The sequence below is a fragment of the Populus trichocarpa genome, chromosome 5 (assembly GCF_000002775.5).
Source record: "Populus trichocarpa isolate Nisqually-1 chromosome 5, P.trichocarpa_v4.1, whole genome shotgun sequence".
Lineage (NCBI taxonomy): Eukaryota > Viridiplantae > Streptophyta > Magnoliopsida > Malpighiales > Salicaceae > Populus > Populus trichocarpa.
In genome coordinates, this window is record NC_037289.2 from 21,162,246 (window position 1) to 21,185,215 (window position 22,970).

The 22,970-nt window shown below is 33.1% G+C and overlaps 2 protein-coding genes and 1 long non-coding RNA gene across 3 annotated transcripts; all 3 read left to right on the top strand.

Annotated features, from left to right (window-relative positions):
* The first annotated feature begins 1,376 nt into the window (after positions 1-1,376).
* LOC127905305 (uncharacterized) lies at positions 1,377-2,686 on the top strand. The gene is made up of 2 exons (XR_008059200.1): positions 1,377-2,052; positions 2,132-2,686. It is a non-coding gene; the product is annotated as an uncharacterized LOC127905305 (long non-coding RNA).
* An 8,732-nt stretch (positions 2,687-11,418) lies between these two features.
* On the top strand, positions 11,419-14,446 carry LOC7464822 (uncharacterized oxidoreductase At1g06690, chloroplastic). Its single transcript, XM_002306726.4, has 10 exons — positions 11,419-11,775; positions 12,360-12,451; positions 12,532-12,572; positions 12,678-12,842; positions 12,931-12,953; positions 13,134-13,205; positions 13,437-13,604; positions 13,824-13,906; positions 13,983-14,045; positions 14,179-14,446. Exons 1-10 carry the CDS (start codon positions 11,559-11,561, stop codon positions 14,362-14,364), a joined length of 1,110 nt encoding a protein of 369 aa, XP_002306762.1. The 5' UTR covers positions 11,419-11,558; the 3' UTR covers positions 14,365-14,446.
* A 3,203-nt stretch (positions 14,447-17,649) lies between these two features.
* LOC7464823 (uncharacterized oxidoreductase At1g06690, chloroplastic) lies at positions 17,650-20,479 on the top strand. The gene is made up of 10 exons (XM_002306727.4): positions 17,650-17,994; positions 18,409-18,500; positions 18,597-18,637; positions 18,727-18,891; positions 18,987-19,009; positions 19,173-19,244; positions 19,397-19,564; positions 19,786-19,868; positions 19,956-20,018; positions 20,123-20,479. The coding sequence occupies exons 1-10, from the start codon at positions 17,775-17,777 to the stop codon at positions 20,306-20,308; spliced, it is 1,113 nt and encodes a 370-aa protein (XP_002306763.2). The 5' UTR covers positions 17,650-17,774; the 3' UTR covers positions 20,309-20,479.
* Positions 20,480-22,970: the final 2,491 nt, after the last annotated feature.

A 22,970-nucleotide genomic window follows, 5' to 3' on the forward strand; every position in this document is an offset into this window, starting at 1 on the left:
GGAAAATAGGGGCTTCATGACAGTATTTTGGGGGATACAAATACAAAAATGTGTGCTGTTCTATATTCCAGCTAAATTTAAATTTAGTTAAGAAAATGCAGGAAATTAATTCAAATCACTGTTATGAAACCTGTATCAGTCTAGCGTCTACCCGGTAAGGTAAGTAAATTTGAAATGTTGGGTTTTTTAAAAAATAAAAAATAAAAGGAATTAATCTTGTGTTCAGGTAAAAAAAATTCAAGTTAATTCATGATCATGTTAACCGATAGTTTTGAAACCCGGTCCGGTGGGTCGATCCGGAACCGGGCCGACCGGGGCTGGAACTGGGTCGGGTTTAAAAAAAATAAAGAAAGACAAAACTCGGGGTGACCATGCGACCCGGTCAAAAACCCGGTTGCAACCTGTTGATTTTTGTTCTTTTTACTGAAACGACGTCGTTTTGATTTAAAAAAAAAAGAATTGACCCGGGTGACCCGGTCAAAACCCAGAACCCGGACCTTGGACTGAGCCGGGTTTAAAAATTATACAATTAAAATATGTTGAATTTTTTTTAAAAAAACAATGTTTTGATTTTTTTAATTTAACTCAAATTAACACCAAGTATAACTCGAGATATGTAAATCATATATAAATTAGGTTCAATTACTATAATTTAAATCATATACTTGCAAGATTGTGTAACTATAGTTATGTACCCTCTATAAAAGGATGCATTTATTGGCGCAGCATTTTTCAAGTTCAATGTCAAAAAAGTACTTAATTATACCTTTTTTTTCTCGATATCTCATAAAATCGAGAGTAAATTATTCGGAAACCCCTGTGTTTAGGTTTCATCACCCACCCTTTACTCTATGTAACTTGGCTGCGCCAGCACACCATCTTTTTATTGCAGTTTTGCCCTTGCCGTCTTCAGATATTCACGTAAGCTTTAAATACAATTTGGTCCTTATACTTACAAATATGCAATTAGGACCTTAATTAATAAAAAAAAACACTCCCTATTAGTTAGTATCCCCAAAAACAGCTGCACAAAGTGCCCAAGTAGGAACGAGAGATACTCATTCTAGTATAAAAACAATAATAGAACTTATAATACCACTTTCTAACAGTATAGATTAATAAAATTTATAAGACTGATGGAACAATATTTGGATATCTTTAAGTAGTTGACTTTAATGATAAATGAAAATATTTTAGGTTCGAACTCAAAGACAATAAGCAAGGCAATTTTTATAAATAAATTATCTACATCAAAAAAAAAAAAAATTCCCATGAATTTGACTGGAATCTTTGATTAAATTAGTGGTTTGGCTTGGAACTCGTTGGTAATTAGTCAAACACTTGCATTTAAAAATCTTCCTATTTTAGTATTTCGACATACTTATTCACAAGAGAGGCGCAAATAATATTATACATGGGGTGGCAAAGGAGCTTCAGTCTTCTGTCTGGTTTTTCTCTGCTATCGATCCTGGTGACTTTTGCTTCCCGTATGTGCTATATCCAGTTCCTTCGATGTTTTCTTAGGCAGTAAGCCCTCCCTTTTTCTTTCCATGGATTTGCTCATGCATGCTTCTCTTTTGGCTTACATGATTTTGTTGTCTCTGTTGCTGCCGCTTTTGCTGTGGTAGCTTCAATTCACATACTCTTTTTTGCCAGTTTGGCTTCCGAATTGTTGTTTTATTTACGATGATCTATTGACTTATCAAATATATATATCACACACCCACACACACACGGGGTTCAAATCAAAATATAGTTGATGATCGCCAAAGGAAGAATTTCGGCCCCTGCCGGAAAATATGGAATAAAGATCAAACATTTTGGTGAATAGTCGTCACCAGCTGCTAACGGACTCCGCTTGATCGATCAGTAGATACGAAGAGTTTTGAGCGTGAACAGTCCAAGCTCCTCTCTGGGGCCAAGAGTTCTGATATTCCTAATGACCATTCAAAGCCAGCTTGGCAGATGAAAACACGAGACCATGGAACTTCAGAGTGTGCCATGTCTATTGTCAACCACGTGCCGATCGTGAAAGACATAAGTCGAACTCAGGTAATAGGGTCCTATATGCCATTTAGGCAAAATGAATGGAATCCAAGCTAACCAAGTCACTCCTTTTTCGCTTTGCAAGGTATGAAAGGGAAAGGGCAAAGAAAAAGAAGAACAAGATTACGAGTGCATTTCTTGATGATAGCGGCACCATTCCAAGCTATAAATAGGACAGTACACTGTACACTAGCTTTACAGGTCGCAAAATTTCTTCTTCCTTTTTTTTTCCCTAGCATTACCAAATTGCCTTTGGTTCTTTCTTCAATATCTCTCCAATGGTGATTGTTGATAGCAAGAAACCTGGGGTTTTCAAGCTGGTTACCCCCCTAAACCAGTTTGTTATCAGCCCCTATGCTTGTGAACAACGTGAGGGGGATGGCGACGATGACGATGATGGCGTGGATGTAGCACCCGCTGCATAATTACCTACCTATATAATTGGGATTATGGATATGAGAGGCTTTTTGAGCTCATTGGTGAGGAAAATCTGAGGTATTTTAGGATGTGCATGTTATATATGTGTATGAACATGCTGAGTTTAGCTTTGTACTGGTATCAAATGCCGAATAGTGACATTGTAGTAATAATTGTTTTAATGAAATTAATAACATTATAATCAGCTTTATATTATTATATATATTACTATGTTATCTCTCCCCCACTCCCTCTCTCTCTCACACACACTGTGATCAGCATAGAATCCATGAAGATGTTTGCTTATATAGCTAGCTTGCCAAGGGGATGAGCTACTGATCATATTTAAGTTCTTCCATTCTCCTAAAAACTAGTTTTTTTTTAAAGAAAATACACCCTGTGAAAATTGGAAAACTAGGGTTCTTTTGGAATTAATGGTGGGAGACTGGAGACCTACACTTGGCTACTGGGGAAGCCTAAACTTCTGCTCCACAATTATCTCCAAAGTAAATTTTCATGTTGATGAGCACACGTTGTTGCGAGAAAAGGCAGCTTTACATTTTCTTGGCTTCATTATTTTTGCAGCAGCAAATACTTCTCATGGGTGCTATATTGTGAATGATTGATGTTATCTAATAATGAGGCATTCTGGCTCACTGATTATTTTTGCGCTATATATATATATGATAATGGACGATATATATGTTTGTGTATGTTGTTGATGTATGGCCTACTCATTTGCCAACATGAAATCAATCAAATGGATATTGTTACATGGTGATGCATTGGTCAGGATTTACACTCATGAGGCATAGTTAACATGATGCAAGGCTCACAAAACATTCAAGCCTAATGCTCGAATAAGTCTTGAAGTTCCTTCGAGTATTTAGAGTCGAAGGGCAAATCATCTTTGTTTTGCCCAAGCATATCATGCAATTCATTTCTTCATTGAACTCTTAAGGGAAATGTTAACTCTCTAGAAGCTCTGGTTGACCCAACATGTCCACAACATCCATCTCTAGATAGAATTTAGGGTATTTATAGAGCTCAACATAACAACATCTTGTGTAGAACGATAGTTCTGATTCCTTAAATTCATAAGCTCAGACCAAACAAACATATTTCAACACAAATAGTTCAACTCAAGTAGCATCTAACCACTCTACCTGCCTTTTGTATAGTTTGTACTAAGCATTGAATGCTCACATATTCTCCTAGCATAATTATACCCATAGAATGATGTTATGACATATTCATAGCTAGTGGATGCCTCGTGACATCATCCTTTTCCGTTTAATAGTGAACCACTCATTTTTAAAGGCTATTATCCTAAATAATTATCTCTAAGATATGTGCTACAACGTTTACCTCCTTGTCTTATTTCTATGGAAGTTGGTGTGACTCATAACTACATTAATGTCCATGAGTTACTGGGTTAAGGCTTCCAATCTTTCAATTCATATTCTTTTCTTTTTCAAATTCTAATAATCTCTTTTTTATATCTTCTTTACAAAACACACATATAGTGATGTGAAATATCTTGTGGATGCGTTTATGGACCAAATAGACAAGGCAAAGCCTATGATGAAAACTAGACATGTCAAATATACAGTCTAATAACAACAATAATAACTTTTAATTTGACCATTGGATCGGGCTCAAATTCAGTCATGTGGTTCAGCGGGCCTAATCTATAGGGAGTTAATTGACTATAACTAGCTGAGGTTAAGAAGGATCTTAAATTAGACTTATAATATGCTATTATTTGTTGTTTTAATAATTTTTCTAGTTATTTTCAAAGTCTAATAACTTTTTCTACTTAGTTTTGATATTTTTTTGTTAGGTTGGTTTTTTCCTTCCATATAAACAATTAACCTGATTTGTTTTCAAGATATTTATAATTTAAAGACCTTTTTGAACATATAAGGTTTCTCTATAATTTCCATCTATAGTTAAGGGCTATAATTTTAAGGTTTGAGAACTCTAGTTTTTTTTCCTCTAGATTTCAAGACTGTAATTTTTAGGGCTTGAGAAACCTTAATGATATAGGTTGCGTCATATACACTCTATCTTGGCTCTAAAAATCTTATTCCTTTATTAACTTAATAATTAAAGGGTCTTCACTAACTATAAAGATGAATTGTTTTAAAAGTATTTGTGAAATCTAGATCTAATAAACTCAATCTCCTGATTTATCCATTAACCTTAAAAAGAACTTGATTTTGTGCATTTTTTTAACCTCATGAGAGGCACTTTCTCCTTATAATCAAACAAAAGATGTGAAAACATTTTAAAGTGCATAGTATTTTTAGAAGTATAATATCCTTATCCAACTTTTCCATCGCAACTTACTTCTATCTTTTAGAATTTCTATATGTTTGATATGTTGTAATTGAATACTTAATGTTTATTCCATTGAATGTATACATTTTTTTTACCTTGTGATGAAGTCAGAAAAAACCTCAAATAATTCACTGGGCTTTTCCACAACTAATAATAGATTGGGCTGTATTTTTATGGTGGGTGTTACCTGCAAAGCAAACTCTTTGATGCTTAAGTTAATTTGAGTTTGTTTGTTCAAGTGTCAAGCAAGTAAAAGATATTTCAAGAAGAAAAATGAATGTCCATTTCTCTTGTTCTAGATATTGTCTGATCTTGAAGGAAAGACCTCTTATTAAAACTTACAGTAATGGATGTTAATTAGGGTAGCTGAAAGGTGATCATCCATTATTGTGGCTTTTTATCTCCTAGGTAGGGGGAGGTGGTGATTTATCTAATGTAAATGACATTGATATAACTGTAGGGTGATGTTTTATCTTCTATTGACCATAAAAAAAAGGTACCATGTTTTTTGTTAGTAGCACAAGCTTAATTATGGTGACTCATAGGTGATAACAACACTTTGTTTTCATAGCTCGTATAGTGGTTCTTTGTCTTCCACTTTCATGAATAAATGTCGGTCCGTTTAAAAACAAATTATCATAGGATGTATATTTTTATAGAAGAATTCATGTAAAATAATAAAGAGAAAAATTAGGCTAAAGGAAAAAAATTAGGATGTATATAATGCTCACTTTTGAGTTGGGTCAGCTGAATTGCTCGGGCTAACCCCAGGTTGCTCTCCTGATTGACCCAAATAAGATGATGTTCACCTCGCCTAAAGGCCCAAACAAGGTGTTGCTAACTTCAAATTTCAAAAGTTTAATGCTCGCGTGACTTTAAATTTCAAAAGTGAGCAACAAAATAGGTGAAAATAAAAATAAATGCATTGTGCTCATGAGAGAGATATACTTAGTCACATCAGGTGACAACTATAGAGGTATTGCGAGTGCAAGTGCAGGTGATAACTTTTTCACATACATAAAATAAAATGATAATTTTCATCATATAAAAACCTTAGCACTTGTAATTTTAACAATTTGGATTATTTATGAAGTCATGTGATTTTTTTTATATGAAGACATAGAGTTGTGTTAGAGACATTGGAGACGTGGAGCTCATGTGAGGTTATATTGGAGTTATGTTGAAGATCATTGGATGTAGAGTTGATAGAGTTATGTTAAAAAAACATAGAGCGACGTTTGAGACTATGAAGCTCATGTGAAGCTATGATGGAGACCATGATGAGACTAACCATGAGACGTGGAGCTCACTTTGAACTACGTTGAAGATAAAAAAAAAATATATCATTACTTTTATTGAAAAGCCATGGAAATAAAAACATAAATTACATGATTTCTGGTAGGTTTTTGTGGTGTGTACCAACTTCCATCCTTTCTTCTTCTGATTTAGTTTTTTTATATAAACTATTGCAGATAACTATTGGCGACTAGTCTTTTTATCTTTTTTTAGAGTGCATGACAGTCTTCAGTATCATACCCATGATCATGGTGAAAAAAAACACAATTTATTGGGTTTTCTATTGTTCGAGTCACTTTTTATAGAATAAAGATATTACACAAAATCTTTTCCCTCGATAATAACAAGGACCTTAGTACATGTGGTAACTAGAGTTGTAGTCAAGAGTTCTAGGTATGCCAGACGATCACGAATTAACCTTTTAGTGTTTTTTTATAAATGTGAAGCTAGGAGATTCTCTGCGTGGTTTGAAGCATGGGTGTTCTTATCTGATGATACTTGCTTCTTCTACACAAATTTGATTTTTCATGGCTTGTTTCATCGTAAGAGGTTTCCAAGAGTTCTAGGTATGCCAGACGATCACGAATTAACCTTTTAGTGTTTTTTTTTATAAATGTGAGGCTAGGAGATTCTCTGCGTGGTTTGAAGCATGGGTGTTCTTGTCTGATGATACTTGCTTCTTCTACACAAATTTGATTTTTCATGGCTTGTTTCATCGTAAGAGGTTTCTATTAGGAAAAGTGTACAACTGTTTCCATAAGGAATAATTATAAGCTCTTTTAATCAATGCTTCAGTGGTAATGGGTTCGAGATGATCCTTCATGTTAAGCATCTCCTCATTGAATCTCTGGGGATAGGCTCTGATGCTTTCATGCTCACGTTGTGTGATAACAAATAGCTTAGTTGTGCCTTTTTAAGCTAGTATATTTGTGATGAAACATGAGATAAAGCTTGAAAAATAGATCATAAAGACCCAGAATAGAACTAGGCTCAAGGTTGTGATACCATACCAAGCAAATTTATGAAGTGTCGTGGAAAATATTTCACACATGACATCATTTTTTTAACAAATACAGGGTGCTTCTCACATTCTGTATGTGCTCTATAGGATTCGTAAGTTCATCATAGTTATCTAGATTGACCTCAACAAAGATAAATTCTTTGAAGAGGTGAGTGTGTAGAACTCGTTGATAAAATAGATACTCTTCCACTTGATAGGAATGGTGTGCAGGAGTTGTAGTTGGTGTAGTCTTATGTACATCGTATCTAGGTTTTTTACGATGAAAAGCATGTGAATGAGAATACTCAAATTAAGAAGATTAATGGAGATAGTCATGCTTGTGGCTTGTTGGGGAGTGCTGTTTCATTTAGAGAGTTGGAGTATAGTGCCTATTTGGTATTTTTTTTTTATCCAGCTTATTCCTGAAACTATAATTTTTTTTATGCACCTAATGATGCTTGCAAGGTAGTTTGATGTTGTGGAGATTAAAGGGTTCAAATATGTTGTTTAATGGTGTTAACAACATCATTTATCATCTATATTTGCTAAGATAATTGTTGGAGACCAAAGGGAAATAGGGTTCCTGTGAGGTTATAACTCTCTCCTATCTTAGAGTTTTCATGTTGTCAAACATGAAAATTTCAAATCAAGTACCAATGAGGGATGAGAAAGGTTTGGATAAGAAACAAACAACGCTTTTATTTAGTCTTCCACAAATGACACTACTAATGAAGTCGGGAAAAACTTCAAATAATTCCTTGGACTTTTCCATGGCTGATAATAGATTAAACTGTATTTTTTTGATAAGTGTTACCTGTAAAATAAACTCTTTGATGCTTAAATCATTAGTTTGAGTTTCTTTGTTCGAGTGTTAAGCAGGTAAAAAAGATAAAAAAATATTTGTGAAGAAAATGAATGTCTCTTTCTCTTGTTTTATATAATGTATGTTCTTAGTGGAAGGATCTCTGATTAAAACTTACACTAATGGATGTTAATTATGATAATTGGCAGCTAGATGGTCACCCACCGCTTTATCTGGCATAAATGACGCTAATATAACTTTAGGGTTATATTTTATCTTCCATTAACCATAAAAAAATATATCATTTTATTTGTTAGTGGCATTAGCTTAATTATGTTGCCTCAGGTGATAATAACACTTTATTTTCATAGCTCGAGAGTCGTTCTTTGTCTATCACTTCCACGTATAATATTTGTAGGTCCATTTAAAAAATATTATCATAGGATGAATATTTTTATAAAAGAATTTATGTAAAATAATGAAGAGAAAAATTGGGCTAAAGGAGAAAAAACCGTGTTAGTTCCGGTGAATTGCACCGGCTGACCTAGGCGAGCTGCCTGGCAATCCATGCGAGGTGAGCCAGGCGAGGTGCTGTTGGCATTGCCTAGCCCAGGCGAGGTGCTGTTGCTCACCTGGCGAGGCCCAGACGAGCTAGGCTGGTCGACACTCAACTTTATATATATTGAGCATTCAACACTTTGAATATTCATTCACGAGATATCTTCATCTTCTCGAGGTTCGGGTTAACAAAAGGTTAATTTAGGTTTTCTGTTCCAAATAAGGGTTACTAGAGCAAATTGTTTGTGGGAAGGCTGGAAATCATCCGAAGAAGTCGAAATATTATTTGAAGCAGGCCTAGTATATAAGAAAGGAGAGAGAGCAGTGTGGATTATGGCTTGACCTCTTCACGTACGATGTTACAACTGAAGCAATTAAAATTGGCAGAGGACAACCATCTAGGTGGTGGCCTAGTGGTAAGAGCTTGAGATCAAGAGGTTTGTTTCCTCTGTGGTCTCAGGTTCGAACCTTGTGGTTGCTCATATGATGGCCACTAGAGGCTTACATGGTCGTTAACTTCAGGGCCCGTGGAATTAGTCAAGGTGCGCGCAAGCTGACCCGAACACCTACGTTAAACTAAAAAAAAAAAAAAATTGGCAGAGGACATGATCATACCTTGGGAGGCCAGCAGAGCATATTGAAGGGGAGGCAGCGAATTTCGCTTTCGACAATATGGACTTTAGATGACTGTCGACTTTGCTCAAGTTCCTCTGTGCTGCCTGCCTGAGTTTCTTCTGGTAGGATATTTAAGGAGTTCGTAGTTTCCTTCGTTTTTCTGTTGCTTATTCTGGTTTTTGCCTTCTTGATCTCCTCTAATTAAACAAAAAAGGAATAAAATAAAATAAAACACAAGCACAAGCTTTTCCTTTGTTAAACATCTGTGTACTGTTTATACTGTAAAGTGGCATTTTTCTTTTTCTGGGGGTAGGTATAGCTACTTAGCTAGGGGTGCCTAATTAAACAAATGCACTCCATGAATGGGTTGGATTCTTGTGTGCTTCTCCCAAGATAGAAAAGATTGCGATATTAACGTTGACAGAAAAGCAAAAGGCTGGGGTAAACTACTGTTCCCCCACATGCAGTAATCCTAGTTGTTTTTATTTATTTTATTTTTTTAATATTAGTATAATTAAGAATGAGTTTATTAATTTTTTTTTAAGGGTTAAAATGGTTTGCGGGTTTGATAGAATAATTCAAGTTGCCTCAATTTATGAATTAGATGGGGTGTTTTGTCTTTTTAATTGAACTTGATTTTATTATTATCTATTTTTTATCTCCATTATTAAATTTTATAAAATCAATTTTATAAAGTTTGGTTGATTGACATGGTTTGCAGTTTTGACGAGTTTAACTTTTTTTTTTTTCAATTTTATCTATAGATATTAACTTAATTGAGAATTGAGTTATCGCAGTTTCAAAAAAATATCTCAATATTGGGTTAGTGTTTGATTTTATGATCGTTTATTTTTGTTATTATATAGTTTTTAAAAAACAAATTATAATTCCAGTGGAGTCTATAACCCGTTTCGCGGGAGGACTGATGTTGATTCAATCTGTCATTGTCTCGATATCTTTTTAAAAAGTTGTTATCTTGATTTTTTTAAAAAAGCTAAGTAATATTTTTACTAATCATCCAGGTTATCTTTGTATGCATAAAATTAATTAATTTAAGTCAAGTCAGCTCTCATGTGGTATAATTAAAAACTTGAGTTAGACAAAAAAAATTGGGATTGAGGGTTTTAAAATTGACTCATTTGACCAGGTTTAATGACACTGTAAAACTCCACACTTTTAATATTATTTTTTTATATTTTTTAAAAAATAATCTGATTGCCACGAAGCATGGAATAAAACTTAGAAGGATTTTCTGAGTTATCATTCAAAAAAAAAAAAAAAACTTTCTTTATGCCTCGTTCACCCATTTTCTTTTCCCATCCCACTGGTGTTTTAATTTTTCCTAATATTCGTAGCAATTAATTTGGCCCTATGGAAAATGGCAATGGTATCTAGTGGTCACCCAAGAAAATCAGAGTCGTTCTTTCTAAAAACTATGCAAGGAAGCTTCTTTTCTCAACAAGAAAATATACCATGAATTTTCATATAAAATAAAATAAAACTAATAAATGTTGATATATATATATATATATATATATATATATATATATATATATATATATAGACACACACACTTTAACTTGGAAGGATACTGGCCCAGCAACTAAGAAGGTGTTCTTCCATATTAATTAACCAGCAAAATTCAAACTTTAGATCAAACTATGAAAGCAAAATTCTCAAGATGGATGTCCATAACTTGTTACTCTTAATTTTCAAATATGTAAAATCTATAATAATAATAAAAAAATAGATAAAGATTGAAATTACTCTGACTATAAAATAAAATAAAACTCACTTATAAAACAAATATAAATTATTATTATTATTTACTATCAACGTGATAGAAAAATATTTATTATCATCATCATTATCAAATTAAAAAGAAAAAAATATCAAATATGGGAATATGCCATATATTTAAAAACAAATTTGTAGATTATTGACTCTCAAAATAAAATAAGTATTTGATTAGAGTGTTGTAGCTTATGTTTTTTAATATTTTTTTAAAATATATTTTACTTAAAAAAATATTAAATTGATAATTTTTAATGTTTTTTAATAATTTTAATATACTAATAAAAAAATAAAAAAAATAAAAATTTTATTTTAAAGTAAAAATTACTTTTAAAAACACTCAATACAACAATACCAAAACCAAATGTTAAAAGGAGTATATGATCTGGGCTCAGGCTTGTAAGAACTTTAACCGAAGCAGTCGAACCCTACTCAAGAGAAACCCAGCCCATAAACTACGATATTTAATATTTGGACCTTTTTCATAAATGCCAAATTACAAATTTGGAAAGGCCCGCCACTTGACTATTGGATGGTGGCACATACCTGTCGAACGTGGAAAGTTTTAGGACCTAGATACTGTTATGTAATCTTCGCAGATACAGTTCTGTCCAAGTTCAGAAGTGAAAGAAAGGAGAGGAGAGAAAAAGGCCATACAAGTTCTTGAGTCAAAGGGAAGCCATCATCATGGCTATGGCTATGAATGTTAGTCCATGTTTTTGTGTTGCAAGTAATAGGAGATCAGGTAATAGAGTGAGAGCTGTTGCCTCTGAGGATCTTGTTTTTTCGAAGATAAAGGATGATAAGGTGAAGTTAGGTGGGTCTGATTTGGAGGTTACAAGGCTTGGAATTGGTGCTTGGTCTTGGGGTGATACCAGCTACTGGAACAACTTTGAATGGGATGGTACGTACGTATATGCTTCTGCTGCAAAATTTTAAATCACCGATCAATTCTTTTTATAGAAGATGATATGGTAGAATTAATCATGACTAATTTTGGATTATGCTTTTGTTGTTGTTGTTCTTCTTCTTTTTTTATTAATTGCTTTATTCAGTTTTGTATCCTCACATGTTTTTTTTTCTTAAAAATTTTTTATGCATATTGGTTTTGCATTAGACTCCAATTCTGATGTGCAATACAATAATATATGTTGTCGCTGAGAATTGCCATGTTCATTTTACTAAGAAATTATGCAGGTTTTATGCTGGATTTTGTTAATGAAATGATTGCATTTGTTATTGCTCATTGAACTTATGGATACATTCAGAACTCCCATCTGTTTACATTTGCTGATTTCCCCAACTTCAGTACCATCCTCATTTTGACATCTTAGTTCTTACAGATAATGCTTGTTGAATTTTATGGCCTCCCGTTTTATTTATTTGCTCCACAAGTGCTCTACATGTTTGTCTTTGTAACTAAATGCTCTCTGAATTTCTTCTCCATGAAATATGTTAAACGTTTCCTCTGCTTTGCAATGACGGCAGATAGGAAAATGAAGGCTGCTAAAGCAGCTTTTGACACAAGTGTTGATTGCGGTATAACTTTCTTTGACACTGCTGAAGTTTATGGATCTAGGGTGAGAAGTGGATATTATTTTCAATTTCTTCTCACTAAACAGCAATGGGAAACTTACAGACATCAGTGTGTATTTGGCAGTTCTCATTTGGAGCCATAAATTCCGAAACTCTTCTAGGAAGGTACATTATTAAAATTGAGCTATGATGTCCATCTGCTATAAGATCAGTATCAATGATTTTCAGCTTAGTTTATCTTATCATCTGAACTTCATTGGTTGCTTAAAGATTTATCAAGGAAAGGAAAGTAAAAGATCCTGAAGTGGAGGTAGCTGTTGCAACCAAATATGCAGCATTGCCATGGAGGCTGGGACGTCAGAGTGTTCTAACTGCCCTTAAGGATTCCCTCAATCGCCTTGGACTTTCTTCGGTAGAGCTATATCAACTCCATTGGTAGGCACTTTACCAGGCTATGTGATTTCATTGTGCAACTTTTTTGACAAAACAATGCCACTCATAAAGTTTTTGTGCTGGTTTCCAGGCCTGGAATATGGGGAAATGAAGGTAGCTCATCTGTTACACCATTGTTTCATTGAGCACTTGACTGCATTTAGCTAATCACACTCGAATTCAACTCAACTAGGCCTCATTCTTGACTGCATATAGCTAGTATAACTGAATTTTATGGAACTCGATCGCATTCTGTTTCAGAAGAAACTTAGTTCAATGGAAGTTAAATTTCAGGATACATTGATGGTCTTGGGGATGCTGTTGAGCAGGGTCTTGTGAAGGCTGTTGGTGTTTCAAATTACAGTGGTAAGTTCCTAATTCCATCAGTTTGAACTGCGAAAAGGAATTTTAGAGTTTGATAGGTTTGACTATATACTATTGTCTTTTTTTCCCTCCACCCTCTCCTCATAACTACTTTTGCAAAAAGTATTGAAGGCACTTACTATACAGCCCATCTTTAATTGAACATCATGGCCTGCAGTCTTAGATTACTCCTCCTTAACTTGTATAAGATGAGATTTTAATTCCTTAATTCAGCGAGCCGACTTCGTGATGCTTACGAGAAGCTTAAGAAAAGAGGTATTCCACTGGCTTCAAATCAAGTGAATTACAGCCTCATATACAGGGCACCTGAGGAGAATGGTGTGAAGGCAGCCTGTGATGAACTTGGGGTCACTTTGATTGCATATTCTCCTATTGCTCAAGGTGAGGTTCTTATAGCTGTTTCATGCTCTATAATTTTCGTTTGGGTGCTATATATACAATTGTGAGAATTTTCGGGGCATCTGGCCAGGACTAAAAAGTTGCAGGTTCAAGACCTAAGAAAAGTCAAAATACATGGTGGGCATAAAAGGCTCAAAGGTGACATTATCTCTGTTATATTTGTTTTCACTGAGAGGTAATAAACCTTTGGAATCTACGCAGGCGTTCTTACAGGAAAGTATACACCAGAAAATCCACCAACTGGTCCTCGAGGCCAGATTTACACTCCCGAGTTTCTAACAAAGGTAGAGACTTAAAGTTAAAAATATATATATCATCATTAAACCCTACCCTATGGCTGAAGCTCCTTGCGTTCTGCAGCTCCAACCTCTGTTGAACAGAATCAAAGAAATGGGAGAGAACTACAGTAAAACTAACACACAGGTCCACCCTTGTTCTTTTAATCTTTTGACCGGTTCCTTTTTCTTTCGATCTTGTTCAGTAGAAGCTACTTGATTCTTGTTTAGTCATAACTGATCAATGCTTAAATTTTTAAGTAAGGTTTCGGTCTTTACAGGTGGTATTGAACTGGCTAGTAGCCCAGGAGAATGTCATTCCGATCCCAGGGGCGAAGAATGCTCAACAGGCTGAGGAATTCGCTGGTGCACTTGGTTGGAGACTTACCAGTGAAGAGATCGATGAGCTGCGCTCCTTGGCGATGGAGATAAAACCTGTAACCGGTTTCCCCGTTGAAAAGTTGTAAATTTGCACAAGTATAAGGAAAAGTAAAATCAGATCATATACAACAAGTTACAATAATGAAGAAATAGACTTTTCTGGTGCTAGTACTATAATTTTCAAAATAAATGAGCTGATGGTCCCTGCTGATTACCCTGGAGACGAGGGTACTCGTCCATTTTGGTGTCTAGTACTTTTTTAAAATATTTTTTATTTAAAAATATATTAAAATAATATTTATTTTTTTATTTTTTAAATTTTATTTTTGATATCAATATAAAAATATACAAAAATAATTAATTTAAAATAAAAAAAATGTGACCGCAAAAACAAAGGATTCCGACGGCAGAATTGACAATTGCAAGCAAGAGAGGTATTTGTGCCAAGGCTTCCAGTTGGCACATTCTTTCTGGGCTACTCGTAAATGTTAATTTCAGGCACCATAAAATTTTCTATTTCTATATGGTATTCTATTAGAGATTCTTGCTAGTCGTGGGATTCGAATTTCAAGTTGTCTGTTCTTGCTATTAAAATTATTACTACATCAAAATATAACATTTAATGATAATTAAATTAAACAATAATTAAAATTATATTAAAATTAAATATACTTACAATGCTAGCAAATACATCCTCTGATCGATATCGATTGGTTCGATAAGCAGGTACTACATGAATATCATAGGCATGCTCTTCATGCTCATAGCAATACTCACCCTGATTATTGTTTAAATGTGGACGCTCAATATAAACAAACGATATATCATCTCGAGTGCATGACATCCTGTGTAATAATACTCGTGTTTGATGTGAAATTATAATGCTTAAAATATATTATAATAAATCATAACATTATCTAATAAGTTTTATATAAGTATTGCCGATTATGATTTGTTTTTCTTGACATACATGGCATCATTGATTTATGTTATCATATATTTAGGGGTAAAATTAAGGTGTTTATATATAAAATGAACTTATAACCCCAGTTAAAATGGTATCTATAACTTTAAAACATCTCCCAGAATACAGGAACACCTTCCAATTGTTGAGAAAATGCTTCTAAGGGATCTGCTGTGGATATCAGCTGTGCGTTCCTTTCTCTGATTTCCATGTGTGATGTCCTTTTCATGGTGTTCGGGCGTTGTTCTTCATGCCTTGATTTGTCACCGATTTTCTTATTGATCATTGATGGCTGGTCCCCAAATTCTGTCCTCGTCTTTGGTTACTGACCTTGTAGGCAGTAGCTGCAATCTCCTAGCTTTTGGGTCCTAAACTGTACATCCTGTCATGCCAGAGGGAAGGAGGAAAAAAAACAAAAAAAACGGGTGGTGATGGGGGGTCGTGTTTCATATTTTTTGTACCATTGCAGAAGAGTCAATTTTATTTTTATTCCCACTCATAATTTTGTTTATTTATTTCGTATTTTTATATAAATGTCCTAAGATTCTTTTTTTTGGTTGTGATAAGGATTAGCAAGAAATATATATGGTTGTTTTAAGGTAAAAATTTGTCAAGTCATTTTTTACACATCAAAGAAATAAATTTCTTTTTATTTAAATTTTAAGTAAGTCATCCACATTCATATTTTCATGCATTTACAAGAATTATTTTATTATAGGTTCTTAAAAATTGAATTTATGAAAAATAACATGACTAGTGAGTTCACTCACCAAACATGCTAAGCCTTTACGGGTGAAATTAGTAAAGTGGTTAAGATAATCGTTGATGTGATGTTTTTAGGTTTTCTTTACTTGTTTGATGATAAGGGTTTTTTTTTTTTTTTTTTGCAAAATAGTATAGTTTGAAGATATTATTGTTCATAAACACAATATTTCAATATTGTCAAGATTCAAAAAAAGATATTTGATACATGTCGTCTTTCTAAACTGCGATAAATAATGTTGCGGTTATGATTAATGAAATGTCATGTTTTTAAACCTCAATATTATTGAAATGTCATGGCTCGCAATTATTTTAAGAAACAGCTGGACATTTGATAAAACAGCTGAAAATTTAAAGTTGTTTTACCATTACATTTTTTCATATCGAACTTTACCACCAATGTTATTTTTTGTGCAATTGCGAAAGTCAACTACCAATCATGTAAGTTTTGATACTAGTTTATTGTGGAAATAACCCTAAAATCTCAAATTAATTGGCAAATAAAAAAATATAAAAGGGCAAGTACAATCAATTGCACAGTCACAGAGCACATACAAAATTTATATAGTTTGGTAACTTAGACCTACTTCACAAGTAAAATGACTAGAGAAATATACTATGAGAAAATATAAGATTACAAAGTGTCCCACATAATTGCTCTTTTACCTAAATTTTCAAACTCAAAACTTTTTTTTTCTTCTCTCTAGCCATCAAAGTGTAAAGAATAAAAGCACTTATAAATAAACTTTACCCTAAAATATGACAACTTTAGGTTTTTATATGAATTAATTAAGTGCATATGTATTTTTTTTATTTGGACACATAATTAATACAAATCCAACAAGTTATGTATTAAGTATTTCAACAAATAAATATCTTTTATTGTTTTTATTTGAGTATATTTTCAATATATATTTAGAATTCACGCTAGGAGTTAATTTCATTCACTTATGCATAATTTTTAATATGCATGTTAGAAATGTATTTTAATTTTTTATACAAGTTTATATATTTGCTTAGTAAGTATGATAATTTTTTATTATAATCACAAGTTTATCATGATTTTATATATTGTATAAATATAAATTGAACATATATGATGATTTGTCTAATATCAATCTAGTAATATTTTGGACAACAATTTGTTTCTTTCTTCCTCTAAGCTAAAGGAGCAAGGTATATGGAACGTGAGAGAAAGGTTAGTCCCAAGTTTAAGAACGCAAGGAGAGAGAGAGAGAGAGAGAGAGAGAGAGAGAGAGAGAGACTAATAGCATCTGCAGATAAGGTACCCTCCTTCAAAATCCAGCACCAGCCAATCAAACCATTTGGAACGATTTCCTGATGCCAAATGTACAATATATATATATATATATATATATATATATATATATATATATATATATATATATATATATATATATATATATATATATAAGAAAAAAATAATTTAAAATTTTTTTAAAAAAATTTATAAGAAATATAATTTCAACCCGTGTTCTAACCCTAAAATAAACAAAGTATTTAAGACCATGTTTAAATTACGATGTTCTCCTCCGCGAAATTATTAGCCAGGCCAAGAAAATATCAAAAAAGTACAGTCACGTCATGTAGTTTTCGCTTGTCTTCTACCGAGCTTGCTTTCAAGTAACGACGGACATCTGCAAGACTTTGTATCTACCAAACTAGTGCTAGTACTTACCTGGTCTGAAATTTTCAATACTAATTAACTTCAAGTTCTAGAGTCTTGAATATTGGAGAAAACCCACAATTATGGCTACGGCTATGAATGTGACCAGTGCATGTTTCTATCTTGAAAGTAATAGGAGATCAGTTCATGGTGTGAGGGTTGTTGCTTCTAAGAATTTTTCCGTTTCAAAAACAGAGGAAGACAAGGTGAAGTTGGGTGCGTCTGATTTGAAGGTGTCAAGGCTTGGACTTGGTGCTTGGTCTTGGGGTGACACCGGCTACTGGAACAACTCCGAGTGGGATGGTAATTATTATGAATCAAGATTTTAGATCAAACTAGATGAAATAAGAAATTCAGTCTGGTACTTCAAAATCTAAGTATTTTATTGGCTTGTAGACAGAATTACAGTACTTTTTTTTGAGATAATTACTGATTACTATATCTAATAACAAATTCTGTCCTTGTAGAAACAATTATGGAAGTATTGTGCTGGTTTTTGTTAGCAAATTGATGGCATTGTGTTCAATCAAGCTATAGAAACATATAGAAATTCTTTGTTTTCATTTATTTGCCGATTTCAAACTGATGATCCCGGTTTGGTATCTTATACATGACGCCTACTTTTATTTATAACTTCACAAAATCAATTTTGTTCTCCTTTTCTTTCCTCTTGCTGAACAATGTTAAGAGTTCTCTTCCGCTTTGCAACAATGGCAGATGCGAAAACGAAGGCTGCCAAGTCGGCTTTTGATGTCAGTATTGATGGAGGTATAACTTTGTTTGATACGGCTGAAGTTTATGGCTCTTGGGTGAGGCGTCCATGTTATTCAGTTTTACTGTTTCTCCCTGGACTGATAAAAAAAAAACTTGTGGATCTGAAAATGTTATCGTTATTGTACTTGCAGCTCTTAAATGGTGCTGTAAACTCTGAAACTATTCTAGGAAGGTACACTGCTGAGTTCTAATTATAAACTTTCATTGCAAATGGTGTTCAGCTTATTGTTTTTATGATCCGACTTAAATGGTTTGTTGTAGTTTCATCAAGGAAAGGAAACAAAAAGATCCTGAAGTGGAGGTAGCTGTTGCGACCAAGTTTGCAGCTTTGCCTTGGAGGCTGGGACGTCAGAGTGTTGTAAAGGCGCTTAAGGATTCCCTCTCTCGCCTTGGACTTTCTTCGGTAGAACTCTACCAGCTACACTGGTATGCAGTTTTCAACCTGGTTATTTGTTAAAATTTGAGTCTGCAGCTCTTTGGCAAGACATGTTGCTGATCAAGTTTTTTGTGCTGGTCTTCAGGCCTGGAATATGGGGAAATGAAGGTGGCTCATTTGTTGCACCATTGTTCATTGAGCAACTGACTGCATTTATCTAACCCTGTTCCTGAGTGCATATAGATACAGTAGAATTGAATTCTTATAGAACTCAATCTTAATTATTTGGACTCGGAAGAAGCTTAGCTCAATGAAATCAATTCGTTTTCAGGGTATATTGACGGTCTTGGAGATGCTGTTGAGCAGGGGCTAGTGAAGGCTGTAGGTGTTTCAAACTACGATGGTAATTTTCTAATTCCAGCAGTTCAAACTACAAAAAAGATAACGACACACAACATGCAGTTAATTTCTAATTGAACATGACATGGAAGAATTTTGGGTTTTTCCTCTTTTAACTTTTAGATGTGATGAGATATTTTTAATTCCTAAATTCAGAGAGCAAACTCCGTAATGCTTACAAGAAGCTCAAGGAAAGAGGTGTTCCACTGGCTGCAAACCAAGTAAATTACAGCCTTATATACAGGCAGCCTGAGGAAAACGGTGTCAAGGCTGCCTGTGACGAACTTGGGGTCACTTTGATTGCCTATTCCCCTATGGCTCAAGGTGAGCTAGCTTCGTTTGGTGCTTGTTTCATGCTCTATGGTTTTCACTTCGGTGTCCCATATCTCATACAGTTGAAAATATCTATTTGGCCTTCCAAGTTCTAGTCAATGGAGCAATGAAGCCACTTAAATCTCAGTTTTCTTAGAAAATATTGTATCTAACCACCGTTGTTTATTGTTTTTAGTGAGGAGCGATAAGATATCTTTTTGGGATTTATGCAGGTGTTCTTACAGGAAAATACACACCAGAAAATCCTCCGTCTGGTCCTCGAGGCAAGATTTACACTCCCGAGTTTCTAACAAAGGTAGGAATTAAGAACTTAAAATTTATAAAATTTACTATGATCATCAAATCCCCATCTATAAAGCTGAACCATTCTTGCGTTCTGCAGCTTCAACCTCTGCTAAAAAGAATCAAAGAAGTAGGACAGAGCTACAGTAAAACTAACACGCAGGTTCATCCTGGTTCTCTAATTCTTTTTCTGAGCTTTTTTCTGAAGAAGCAGGACCACCTCCAAATTAGAACGCTTTAATTTAAGCGAGGTTTTGATCTGTATAGGTAATCTTGAACTGGCTGCTTGCACAAGAAAATGTCCTTCCAATCCCAGGGGCCAAAAATGCCCAACAGGCCGAGGAATTTGCCGGTGCGCTTGGTTGGAGACTCACTAGTGAAGAGATCAATGAGCTGCGCTCCTTGGCACAGGATATAATTCCTCTAGGTTTTGCTCAAACAATAGGGAAATAAGATCACGTCTCAGAAGTTACCCAGTTAGCTGTAATAGTAGACTTCTTTGTCACGGTTGTCATCTGCATTTTGTAAACTTCAGGATAAACTTAAGTGCATGTTCAAATCCATGATTAATCCAGCAATATGTTTGAAGCAATAAATATATGGCACTGCTACAGATAATGATTAGCCATGGAGTCCATTTTAAAGAAAGAGAAATTAACAGCGATCAAGCAAAAATGATTTTATTGTTTTCTAGGTAGGCATGTCAAATTGCACCTAGGTGCAGGCATGAGAGTAATTAACAGCTAGAGTTCAGAGAGATATTGCATTAGGAGAATTAGACAAGGTAATCATGGAATAAACCTAGGGGCAATTTGAAATTGGACAAAAGGCCATGGGGTACAATTAATACTAGATAAAGATGAAATCAAATTTTAGTTATTTTTCAAAGTATTTTTCATATTGAAATGTATCAAAATAATATTTTTTTTATTTTTTAAAAATTATTTTTGAGATAAACGCATCAAAACGATCCAAAACATACAAAAAAATTAATTTTTTACAAAAAAAAAATTAACATTTTGAAAACACGTTCTAATCAAGTTTCTACTATAAAATAATTAGATATTCATGTTTCTTTTGGGATTCAAGTATTTATTACCTATTTATTATTTAATATAAAATAAAATAGTAAGATATATATTAGATCGAAGTGTATGTTTATATTAAATGATGAAATCATAAATGTTACACACACGTGTATTATGTAAATATTTGTATATATTGTATTGTATTAAATAATATAAATGCTCTTTATATATAAGTATTTAAAAAATATTTTATTTTATTTTTAATTAATTTTGATAATATTCATATCATATCTCATTATAAAATATAACTTTTAAAAAAATATATTCATTCAAATCAAATCAGTTAATTCATCAAGTTGAAATTAAATAATAATTCCTGTGTATGATTGTAGTTTCATTTGACACCAGTTTTGATTTTAAATTAACCTCCGGGCATGTTTGTAAGTGTAGTTGTGGTTGCTTTTCAAAATATTTTTTACTTAGAAATGCATTAAATGATGTTTTTTTATTTTTTAAAAAATTATTTTTATTATCAGCGCATTAAAATAATATAAAAATAAAAAAAAATTAATTTAAAGTAAAAAAAATAAAAAATTTAAATTTTTTCAAAAATATTTTTGATATGGAAAAACAGAACCTAAATCTTTTTGTTTTGTTAGATTGTAATTGCAAACACAACCTTTTGCCGACTGTTGCTATGTGCATCAGAATTATCATGGACCATTTATATTTAAGTTTCGAACGCGAATAGAAGTTCAAAGTCAAATTTTATTCGCAATAATAATATTTTTTTTCTGGTCATCAATGCTTGAAAGTCGAGAGAGATGTATTTGTCGAAATGAGTTGCAACTTTTTTTGTTTTGATCGAATTGAAGAGACATTATTAAAAGTTATTTGATTTTATTGTTTGGATGTGATTGAAAGTAGGGTTTTTTCAAAGTTTCTCTTTAGCCCCTTAAGTTAGAGGATCAAACATTTTAGACCAAATCTTTATTTTATTTCTTGGTTTGAGAGAGAAAAGAGAGAGTTGCCAAATAAAAAAAAAAAAAGGAAAAATTATTGGTTGGCCAAGATTTCAACATAAAAAAAGTTGCTAATAAGATGAGTTGCATTGAGGTATTCTTTGATTTTTAACTTGCTTGAAAAGATAGATAAATGCTTGAAAAGTTTTTAGAATTGGGTTGATTTTATATTGCTTGTTTGTATTATCTTTATACCTGTCAAGTCGATTAAATCAATTTTTATATAGTTTAAATTTTATTTTTTATTAAAAAACAAACACGTAAACAATGGAGTGTGGAGAATGATCTAGTCTACTTTAAAAAAAGAAGAAAGGAAGTTACTTGATGGGTTTCTTTAGAGGCATTCTGTACTCAATTTATCGGCGTTCCATTCCTTGTTTTCATATGAAATCTACCCTGGACACGGAGAAAAGTCACTAAATGAAGAGGCTTTTGGAGCATGATGCCATTCGTGAAATCTTGATATGATTTGTTCTTCTTTCTGTGATATGCAGAAACAAACATAACACTTGACGTCGAAGAACGAAGATGTTTCTTCCTGGTACATACAATCGCTTTAAACTTTCTACAAGAATTACACAGTTTTGTTAAAATAATATTTTTTATTTCTTAAGTATCAAAATGTTTTAAAAATATCAAAATAAAATTATTATTATTTAAATATATTTGAGATTTATCCCAGTGTAGAAAGGTGGATGGAGGGGCCGCTCAACTAGCAAATTAAAAGAGCATGACAGTGATATATATATATATATATATATATATATATATATATATATATATATATATATATATAAAGAATCTAATTCCAAATTTAAGAAGAAGAAGGAGAAGAAGAGAGCTAATAAAATCCAACTGGGCCAATATGAAAGCATATCTAATCCAAACCCAACCAACCACCATATGGATGAGATGCAATAAACAGTGCTTCTGACAGTATTGGTCCCTCCTAAATAAATAAATCAGTCCAAATTACAAGTATTTTTAAAAATTTATTGGTGATATAGGACATGAAAATAATTTAAAAACATTAAAAAATTAATTTAAAATTTTTTTTAAATAATT

Bases quoted from the DNA above. Each gene is read 5' to 3' on its own strand.
- LOC7464822 (XM_002306726.4), top strand. From the start codon at position 11,559: ATGGCTATGGCTATGAATGTTAGTCCATGTTTTTGTGTTGCAAGTAAT. The intron at 12,954-13,133 runs GTAGCTCATCTG...GTTAAATTTCAG, and splicing joins TGGAATATGGGGAAATGAAG to GATACATTGATGGTCTTGGG. The intron at 13,907-13,982 runs GTAGAGACTTAA...TGCGTTCTGCAG, and splicing joins CTCCCGAGTTTCTAACAAAG to CTCCAACCTCTGTTGAACAG.
- LOC7464823 (XM_002306727.4), top strand. From the start codon at position 17,775: ATGGCTACGGCTATGAATGTGACCAGTGCATGTTTCTATCTTGAAAGT. The intron at 19,245-19,396 runs GTAATTTTCTAA...TCCTAAATTCAG, and splicing joins AGGTGTTTCAAACTACGATG to AGAGCAAACTCCGTAATGCT. The intron at 20,019-20,122 runs GTTCATCCTGGT...TGATCTGTATAG, and splicing joins ACAGTAAAACTAACACGCAG to GTAATCTTGAACTGGCTGCT.